Raw genomic sequence first — 11,141 nt, 5'->3', positions numbered from 1 at the left:
TATAATTAAAACAGCATCAGAGGATGTGTAAATTATATTTGTCCAGTGTTGGACTATGCATTATTAAATAAGCTTTCAGTCAACCTGAGAGTAACAGATAGAATAGATTGTACCTTTAAACCTTTTTCTAAATATCACAAACAGTTCATATGCACATTTGAAAATATGTAGGTATATGCAGGTGATATCAATACAGAAGAAAATCCTGTGCATTATAAAAAAATAAAGCATCTTTAATAGTTACTTTGATTTTCTTTCACAAACACTTAGCATGTTTTCACAGACACATTGAGAATTGCATTGTTGTATAAAGGAAGGTGATGAAGCAGGTTTATGACAAAGAAGTTTGGACACAATTCAAATTGTTCAGTGTGATAAAAATGTGGGACTGCCGAGATGGCATTTAAAGGTTTTACATGCGTGATCAGTAACTACTGTGAGCTTTCACAGAAAGTAGGCCATCTGATTACTATCCGTGGCTCTCAGACGTCATAAAGAATTTTGAAAGATCTTAACTCAAGGTCCACTTACTAGCTTTTTCCTGGAAATTTCAACCCATCTAACAGTATATATCTCATATATCATTTCATATAGCATGGAATGCTGATCACCCCGTTACAATTGAGCTAAAGAACACTGTGAGGTGCAATTGAAAGCTCTGAAACTAGTAAGTGGGCATTGAGTTAAGATTTCCTTTTTAGGTCAATCTACTGTTTTCAGTTTCAAAAATGAATGGTCATGCTCAGAGCATCTGTGCATATGTGTTAGCACATACTGTATACTGCACAGCTGTACTGTAGAGTTTGATGTCTATTGAGCTCTCCAAATATAACAGGATTACAATGCCTTAAATAAAGTAATACATTATGATCCACCTTTTCTGCATCAATCAATTTTTGAAATGTATGGTTACATTATGAATATTGATCAAATGATTTATTTCTGAAATAAACAGATTTAGATGCCAGATGTATCCAACTTCCAATTGTAATCCCTTTTCCATGATATTTGTAATGGTGACAGGTAGTGTAAAGAGATGCAATTTTTCTAAAATAATAATGTAAAAAGAAACAAATGTTGTGCCTTGAACTGTCTCTTGTCCTTTTCATGCAATGCAAAAGTTGTAAAAACATTTTGTACAATATTTACATAGAACCTTAGATTGAATAATCTTCAATGAGTTGCTCTTATATGACTTTGTAATAAAGCTGTTATTACTTTGACACCAATACTAATTTATTCCTTATACTTTGGTTTTCTGAAACTTGATGTTTGGATAAGTGTCATGGTTTATAGATATTATAAAAAGTGGAATAGAGGATGGTACCGTGTGCTCTTTTTAATGACATATAAGTCAAGTCACACTATATTGCAGTAATAACAATCATATGACAAAAGCAAAAAGAGCAGCTTCATGTAGGAACTACACTTCTCACAGTGAGTTTTGTAAACATTCATGTAAACAGTGGTGGTTTTGGATGTGTGGACAGCTGAATATCAGATGTTTGAGATCTGCCTGAACTTCCTGTTTACAACCTGCATCGAGTCATTCTTCATTTTTAAAGGTATCTCCACCTCTGACCTTTTTTTCTTTCGCTGCTTTTTAAACCTCTTGCAGCATATGTAAGACGCCAGTGTAACAACTGAGAAGAAGAGTCCCAGACATGTCACTGACAGAGCAATGAGGACAGGCTGACATGGGAACAGCTCATACCTCTCAGGCCCCTCTGTCATCTGGCCTTTGTACCAGGGCCTCTCCTCTACCTCAATCTCAGCCTCTCTGGTCAGCAGGCTCTGGATGTAGCTCTCGTTGCTCACTGTTTCATTGACAAAGAAGTTAACCATGACGGTTGAGTACAGCGGTTCAGGCTGACCGTGATCACTGACCTTCACCAGGAGGCTGTAGAGACCCCGGTTGCTGAGCTCCCTCTTTAATGTGATATTTCCTGTTTCTGGGTCAATGGCGAATGAACCTTGCTCGCCACCTTTCCTCTTAACGATACTATAGGCGATCACAGCATTCATGCCTGTATCCTTATCCACAGCGTAGACCTCTGTTATCGATGTTCCTGGTAGTGTGTTGGGTAGTACCAGCATGTAAGACTGATTGGACTGTGGGAAGAGGACAATAGGCGGGTTGTCATTTACATCCAACAGCAGCACGGTCACCAAAGTCACACAGGAAAGCGCGGGCTCCCCACCGTCGGCGGCCTCGATCCACAGCTGGTATGTCCCCTGTTGCTCGCGGTCTAGAGATGTCTTAGCCCTCAGCGCTCCTCGGCCTGTGTCTATCAGGAAGATGTCGCTGCCGTTGAGGATGGAAAGGGCCACCCAACCGTTCTCCCCAGCGTCGGCGTCGGTCACAGAGAGGACCCCGATTTCGCCGTACCCCGGGAAGTTCTCCGGCACAAAGAACGTGAAGTCCTTATTGATGAAGCGGGGACTGTTGTCGTTGCGGTCTTGCACGCTCACCACCACGGTCGCGATCGACTCCCTCCTGGGCGTCCCCTGGTCCACTGCTCTCACGATGAACCGGTATGTCTCTTTCTCCTCGCGGTCCAGCGATGTGGTCACGGTCAGGATGCCTGTCACACGATCCATGACAAAGATCCCCGGGGCGTCACCTCCAAGGAGGTAGATGACTTCCCCTCTGCTTTCACTGTCCTGGTCTGTGGCTTGGAGCTGGGCCAGAAAGGTATTTGGCGGGTTGTTCTCCACCACAGATATTTCCACCAAAGACTGCTGAAACACTGGTGCGTTATCGTTCTCATCCAATACCTGCACCTTGAGGAAGGTCTTGATGACAACCTCTCGAGCGTTCTTAGCAACCACAATTAGCTCATACTCCCGTGTCTTCTCGTAGTCCAAAGGCTCTGTAGTCTCCAGCAGGTATTCGTTCTTAAACAGCTGGTAGGGGCCAAGCCTGAAGGGACCAGTCCCTTCCAAATGACAGTCCACCCTTTGATTCTTATCAATGTTTTTGACAGTAAAAAAAGCAATTGGAGAAAACGCCGGCTCAGACTCCTTTAAGGTCACCACCCCATCCTTTTCTGGTGCAATGTAGCGGGGTATGACCGCAGGGGGTCCGGTAACAACTTTGATGACATGGACAGAAACGGTGGCAACTGCAGGGATACAACCAGGTCCATTGGCCAGAATAGTGAGTTTGTAAAACGTGGCTGTGCCAGTGTTTATTTTCCCCGCTAGCTTGATCACCCCTGTGATTCTATCCAAATGGAACAAGCTCCTGGTGTCCCTTGGCACGCGTTCACTGTAAGCATAGCTGATCTGAGCATTAGCACCAAGGTCAGAGTCAAAAGCATGCAGACGAGCCAAATGTGCCCCTTTGGTGGTATTCCCATGCAGAGTGACATTAATTTGTGACTCTGTGAATTGGGGGCAGTTGTCGTTCACGTCTGTGATGACAATTTTTAAAGTGGCTGCTCCGAGTAGAGGAGGGGTCCCCCCATCCTCTGCAATGATATCCGTAATGTACTCAGCCTGGGTCTCTCTGTCCAAAGCCTCTGTCACAATGAGGAAGGGTGTCAGCTCCCCCCCCTCGTTCTCCTCAACGTCCAATGTGAACATGCCAAAGTCATTAACAAGCCAGTAGGTCTGCACTCCGTTAAGCCCGAGGTCTGGGTCAACCGCCGACTGCTCCACCGCATAACGAGCGTTGATGGGCGTGTTTTCTGGGACAGACATACAGATCTCATCCACGGGGAACTTTGGCCTGTTGTCATTCACGTCCTCAATAAAGATCTTAACTTTGATGAGCTGGAAGTACTGCTGAGGCAACACAAACACGTCCAGCGAGAGGACACATCCCCGTCCCTCCGAGTTGTCAGGACAGAAGGTCTCCCTGTCAATCTCTGTAGCAGATGTGTAAAGCTCCCCGGTGGTGTTATTTAGGTTCACATACTGTCCGCTGACCTTCTTTTGCGGGAGATTGAATAAAAAGGGGGGCTCCACAGTGAGATCCAAATGTAAGTCTACTCCAATGGCCCCTATGAAGGTCCCCCTGGGTAATCCCTCCTTTATCTTATAGATCAGCTCTTTTGCTTGGCTGTAATTTGCAAAACAGGAGAGAGGGCTGGTGTAAAGCAAGAGGATGCACAATCCCTGCAATATAAAGATAATTAAAGGTAATACAGTTTAATAAAAGAGTTGCAGAATAGAATGTTTGCAAAATTATGTATTATTATTCAGGGTAAACATTCATATTTATTTACATTAACAGAGCTTTGTGGACACCTGAAACAGTGATTTGAACTGTAATCATTACACTTAACTTACATTATGATTATCATTTAAGCCAATCAATCAATGAAATTAGATTTGTTGAGAGTTTATTTGCACAAGTTTAAGCCTTAAAATAAGGCATGAGAATAAAAGCAATACAGTGTAGAGGAAGAGGGGCTCGTCATGTCAAAAGATATTAATAATATAAAAGAGTATTCACAGTATCATAACAGGTAGTTGTGTTAAAGTGAATTCTGTCTGTAAAGTGAATTATCATAAAACTTACCCATATTCCTCCTCTTTTGCTAAGGCTGGGGTGTCTGCTGTTGAACATGTTTATGTCCTAGTCCAGCACTCTCCACTTATAGCAGGAGGAGTAGCAGCTTAAGTAACCTATAGGCATTTTGAGCGTTGAGCAGAGCAGACCTCTGCTGAGTGCTATGCCTTTTTGCTATCTGACTTGAACAAGTCATTCATCCCAGTGCAGGCTCAGGACACTCCCACCGTATGCAAATCAGACCCTCGTGCCAACCAATGAGAGCCAACGGCCACTGGGAAATCTACTTGAGTTCACAGATTCCTTTTTTTTCATGCGTGTGATCAAAGCACATCGACAGGCACCTGCACTTTCTACACACACCCATGTTGTCACAAACAGCTGCATACCTTGTATTCCTGTGGCAGGGTGAAAGCACATGATTACCAACTGAGCTTAATAACGACACGGGAGACTGAGCAAGATGTAAAATATCCACAGCCTGGAGATTACTTTAATCCAGCATTAGTTAAAAAACACCACATATGAAAAAATAAATCTGTAGAGAATGAATTAAAGCAAGCATATAATGATATAATGATGATGAATAATGTTCATTACAACCCCTGATCTTTGACTTTTGATTTAGATAGATAGATAGATAGATAGATAGATAGATAGATAGATGGATAGATAGATAGATAGATAGATAGATAGATTGATCGATAGATAGATAGATATATAAATAACCAAACTGTGAAATCAGCTACATGTTTAGCTTCTACATACATGAGATCAATATAGAAAGCATGGAAATATGATAAACAAAGCAGAGCAGCAGAGAGGTGATCTTGGCATCATAAGTGGTGCTATGGTCTGATTCTGGATTGAGCCTTTAACTAAATCAACCCCCTAATCCTCATGTGTTCTAAATGCGGGGCCAGCTGTTTGCTGGGATTGGAAGCATACTGCTCAGAGAAATTGAGTGATTGAAGTTCTGTGGAAAAGGGCAGATTGAGACAGTCACACACACACTCATTTTGCCTCATACTGCGTTAGTTCTTTGCTGTCTGCAAGGTCTGGTGGATGTACCGGCGGCCTAAACTTCGTGCATTTTGTTATTTAGTGAGATTGTAGAAATAGACCAAATGCCTAGTAGTTTTATGAGGCACTTTGCATAATATACAGCGTATTTCAGTGAAGTATGGATCATCTACAAATCAGTCTTGCATCCAGCATCCAGAGTTTTTTTTGTCCATGTACTTAGCTCAGGAATATTTCTGTAAGCACAGACTGTATATTCACAGAGGTGCTGGGAGGCTTTAGAGCGTGGCGCAACAGCAGATCAGGGAAATGAGAGTCATTAGAGAGCTGCCTGGAGGTGCAGAGGGTCTGAGGTGTTCAGCTGTTGATCATCAGTGAGGAGTCAGGCCAGAGCAGTTACCTCAGATGACACAACAGAAATATTATTATAAGAATTTAGCTTCGTAAGATCAATTCATTTGTTGAATGCTAGATAGATAGATAGATAGATAGATAGATAGATTACATAATACACATAACACACCATTAAAATATACACGTATACAGTGTACAATATACAATCGTGCAATGGGCAGGTAGCAGCAAGTTATATAAATAATAAAATAGCACATTTAAAAAAATAACAAGTGTTCCTAGTGCAGTCATTCTGGGTTCGATGCCTGTATGACATAGGGAATAAAAGACTTCTTATATATGTTGCGGCTGACCCTTGGGACCCTAAATCGACCACCAGATGGATGTGAGGTATCTGTAGTTACCTGTTTAGCCTTCCTGTGTACCAGCAGTGTCAAATATGTCGCAACGTTGTTTCTGTGACTTGCCGATCACCTTCCCGGCAATACTAACAATCTGGGAGAGCTTGTTTTTGCTCTTTGTCCTCAAGTTGCCGTGTCATGCTGTTATGTTAAACAGTAAAATGCATTCAATCAGGCCTCTGTATGCCAATTCAAGTATGCGTTGGCTAACAACAAAGCTCCTCAGCACGTTCCTGGTTAAAAACAATCTCTGATTGGCGCTCTTAAAAATGCTCTCTTCTCATTAAAAGTTTAGGACTGATCAATATTTGTGCCCATGTACTTGAAATGTTCAACTTTTCCTACAGGCTGGTTATTGAGTATGAAAGGGAGGATGTTACAGGTTTCACTTGGTTTTGTACTTTGTGTGTAGATTAAAAACACAGCATTAAAAAATACCCATTCTGAGATTGTGTCTGACAGCAATGCATATCACACCATTTTTTTTTTTTTCTATTATTCTATTATGTGCTTGGTGAAAAGTATTCCTGTCTTATCTTGGAGCATGAAAATAAAATGTGTTATATTCATCATTATGAGTTGTGAATGTATAATAAAAAATGACACTGGTTTTCAAATCAGTAATAAAATATTACAATGGTTACATCACTAATGGTGGCATCATCACTTTTCACAAGTATGTATGAGTCCTTCAGGTCTCTCAAATGCTCCGGCATAGGTCACAAGTATGGTGTTTACAGTATTTCTATTGATTAAATGTTTCAAAGTTGACAGGAGACAACATTGTCTCATGTTGCAAATCACACCTTTTATGTCGCACATTTGGTGAATACGGGCCCCTGCATCTGAAACAATGTACCATTTCAAAGATGTCAAATGTCACAGGCTGGCTTACAATCTTTACCCTGTAATGACATCACAAATGTAATTCATCGTGGTGGGACGGCAAATAGTTAATATGACTGCAATGTTCTGGTTTCAGATCTGACCTGTCACCATCAGTTTCTTAATTTCTTCTTCTTTATTTCTTTTTCGGTATCTTCTAAAAAAAAATATTGTCATAAAGTAGTTGAAAAATTAAAGTGTTTTTTAAATAACTTTAATATCCTCAGCAATATTTATATTAATTTTCTCCTCTACAGCTCTACAACTTTTATATCAATTCAACTTTTCCTGTTTTGAAGTGAATTCTAGAATGTGACAGTATGTGTAAATTGTGGTGGCCAGACTAAAAAAGTAGCTACTACGAAGGTTAAGTAAGGCCAAGAGGCGATATTACTTCCATCATGTGCTGCTGTGAGTCTGTGTGAGATGAGGTTGGGTAATCTCTGCCCAGATTTCCCAACAGATGTCCTGTTAACCTTGGTCTTTTCTTTTAATCAAAGTGCTGTTAAGCTATCTTGATAGCTACGAGACAGCTCCATGGCTGTTAAGTAAGATGGATATGACCACAAACGTATCGTGTCAGGAGATACAGTAGCTTGAAAACTCTAGTTTGTGTACAATCATTAAAATCAATCTGTGCAACAGCAGTCTAACCACAATGTCTTCCGCCAGGGGGATTTGTAGTATTTAATTTTATTTATTTATGTAAATTTGCCATTTTCAAAATTGTACCAGGACTTGTAAAAACACAACAAATCTATCACATTGTTTGAACCTGCATTGGTCAGTCTCCCTTCGGACTGATCTGTGTTAATTATGTAAACGAAGATCACTGGGGAGCTGCACTATTCCTCCCATTTAAAAAGTCTGATGTGTGATATATTGAATATGACATTCACACAGTACAAATGAACCAAATGGTCAACAAGACCGTAATTTTGAAAATGCCAAAACCCAGATGCCTATAAATTTAGTTATTTATTGAGCAAGCTGGAATCACTGCTTCAATATATTATACAGCTCCAGAAATGTGTTGTTAGTTATAATGAAATGTCTGTAGAATTTCCTCTTGGCAAATCAATACACAGTAATCAGAAATACTTCCTTTACAACGTTGAATTAATCAAACCTGCATTTCCTGCGTTTATCTCAAAACAATAATTGCTGCAATTTGAACACAGATTTCCGTTTAACGGAGTACAATGTCTATTCAACAGGGCAGAAATCTCACTCAGTGATCAGATATCATGTCAGTCAGAGTTGAGAGTGTGTCATAGTGGAGATAGTCCTCGTGGTTATGCTTTACTTTGCGATATCTGGATGCATAATGGGTGCTATTAGTAGATATTCTCTCATAGGATCAGAATCAGAAATACTTTATTGATCCAAAGGGAAAAATTAGGATGGTACGGTTGCTCTTATAAGCATAAAGAAATGTAAATTATAATGCTACAATATTATATGTAGAGTAATATAAATAAATAAGAAAATAAATAATAAATATAAGAAAAAATTACAAATATGTGTATCAAACCCATAAAATATAAAATTACAGTGTAAATAACTAAATAAAAAAATGCTTAGAAGTGGGATCTATGGAGTGTGTTAAACATAAATGCGAAAACAGTATGAATGTGAATTAAATGTGAATATTTCTTGAAATGTGCAGTATAAATGTAGTATTAACCCCAGAGTAAAAAGTCCCAGTAATGACTTTTTTAGCAGCAAGACGGGCACACACAGGAGTGGGTATAAGACAATAAATAACCTATCCTCTCTCTGTCTTTATTTCTGTATTGGAACAACATTTTCCAGCCCGGTGCACTCCGGTGTGCATCAGCCACACTGCAGCTGCATCCCCCAGTCCAGTCTCAAGGGAACAGACCTCAGCATTCACTGTATGATCACCCAGCAGCAGCAGAGACGAGTAGATTCTGATTAGTTCTGTCTTTCTGGAAGTGGAAGTAACCTGGACTACTATTTTTTTTACATCTCCATAGAGATACAATTAACTTTTCTTTGTGTAAAGTGTGTCTGGTTCACTTTAATCAGTAAAGTCAGCCATGGGTGTTCTTGCTCTGTCACTGCCATCTACTGGTTGAATTGATATAATAGAAAAAAGTAATTTTTCAGTCACACATATACCAAACAATATGTTCAGTATTTTCTTCCCTGTTCCTAGCCTGGGCCAAAATGCAATTTGGGGCAGTTTTTTTTTTCATTGGCCTTTGTTTCACAGCAGGATTAGATTATGTGAGAGTTGAGTCCAGGGTTGAACACTTGGTAGAGTACTTATTCCTGATAAGTAGATGATTTGTCATTTTTTTTTCTGCGTAGACCCAATTTTCTCAAAGAGGGAACGGTACAAAGGAAAAATGCTTAAAACGTCTCGGTGGTTTGCCATCACGGAACCAATTTTGGTGTAAAATGGAGCTGTCCTAATGTAATATTATACTACACAATTTCTGAACCCCAAAGGTCTATTTCTATTAACTGAAAAAATACTCTCCCTATTTTTTCTCCTCCTCACACCTCCCCTGCTGCTCCTCTCGCTTTTCTCCCATCAGTTTTCTCCCTCTCTGCTCTTGTCAGCTGCTAAAGATGCATCCTGGCACAAATGTGAGAAAGCTCATCTGGAGGGGCGAGACAGAAACAGGGAGAAAGTAAAAAATAACACGGAGAACCGTGTGAGCTTGTGTTTGATAGGCTGACAGACAGAGAAGGAGATGGTAAGATAGCACCAGAGAGAGTGTTAAACCTCGGCGTGGTGTGAGTGTGCCTTTGTGCCTCTGCAGGTGCAGGCTGGATATATCATTGAGAACAGGTGCTGTGGTAGAATGTATGCCCCTCACAGCTGCAGCCAAGGAGATTACTAGCCAGGCTTCCCAGTAATGAAGTTTCTATCGATTGGCCCACCACAGGTTCTTGTTTCTCCCTGCTAACAGTGTGACTATTTCTGAGCCTCAATCTCAGGTTTTTGAGTACATCAATTAAGGTGTAAAATGAAGTTTCCACGATTTGCTGATGGAAAATAATGGCTTAGCAACTTCTTATGCTTCCATTACTCAAAACGTAGTCAATTTTTGCTTCATCAGTGCTCGAGAAAATCCATTTTTGGCATTGCTCATAAACACTTCACATTCACTGTTGTTGTTTTTTCTCCCCCTGTAGCTGTCAGTGTGGAGAGATGTGAGTGAGAACACCTTGTGAAGATACATAAGTAGTTTGAGATACAACACATTCGACTAACTGACGTAATTATTTAAATGACTCGGAGTTTCAGCCGTAGCTGCGATGTCATAAAGTTTAACATTGTGAAAATTGCAATATTCAAGTATATTCCTGTATATTTGCATAAAACCCCTGGGCAGGAAAAAATGGCACTCCAAAAAAAAAAAAAAACAGGTGCATAATAATTACAATACACTATATTACACACACTATAGATTTGAGTGAATACGCCTCAGTGAGTATTTTCACATTGAATATTAATTTGTGTGGCAGTAATTACATTAATTTCCCCTATGATCATGCAGCAGGATTACTGAGGAGGTCTGTAGAAAATAAGAGGGAAATTGGGAATAGCAAAAAGGAAATGGGAAGAAGGCTGTTGCGTTAAAATTACAATAATTCAAATTCAATGCATTCTGCTCCAGTGGCTGAAGTCTCAATCTGTTATGAATTGTACGACAGGAAAGGGAGGATTTCATAGACAAAAAGACAAAGTACGGAGAGATTTGTGTGTTACATATCTGTTGTAAATCTAAGGTTTATGTAAGAAGTAGTGCCAGGTAAAGACAAAGCAGACAAATCCCATCTGCTTTATATATTTGGAGAGCCTACAAATCAAAAGAAGCAGAAGACAGTGTGATTGGTCATCTCTGTCAGGGGAACTACTTTCTCAGACAAGGGTGTAATTTACATTTCAAGTTAACAGACGAAATCTACTGGGAACTGCT

General features: G+C 40.1%; 1 protein-coding gene across 1 annotated transcript; it reads right to left on the bottom strand.

Annotated features, from left to right (window-relative positions):
- Positions 1–208: 208 nt before the first annotated feature.
- pcdh20 (protocadherin 20) lies at positions 209–4,678 on the bottom strand. The gene is made up of 2 exons (XM_074614640.1): positions 4,529–4,678; positions 209–4,122 (listed from the first exon to the last, which is right to left on the bottom strand). Exons 1-2 carry the CDS (start codon positions 4,574–4,576, stop codon positions 1,498–1,500), a joined length of 2,673 nt encoding a protein of 890 aa, XP_074470741.1. The 5' UTR covers positions 4,577–4,678; the 3' UTR covers positions 209–1,497.
- Positions 4,679–11,141: the final 6,463 nt, after the last annotated feature.

Source organism: Sebastes fasciatus, chromosome 2 (assembly GCF_043250625.1).
Source record: "Sebastes fasciatus isolate fSebFas1 chromosome 2, fSebFas1.pri, whole genome shotgun sequence".
In the NCBI taxonomy this organism is placed as follows: Eukaryota; Metazoa; Chordata; class Actinopteri; order Perciformes; family Sebastidae; genus Sebastes; species Sebastes fasciatus.
The sequence above is the reverse complement of the archived record's forward strand: the minus strand, read 5'-3'. Positions and strand labels throughout refer to the sequence as shown.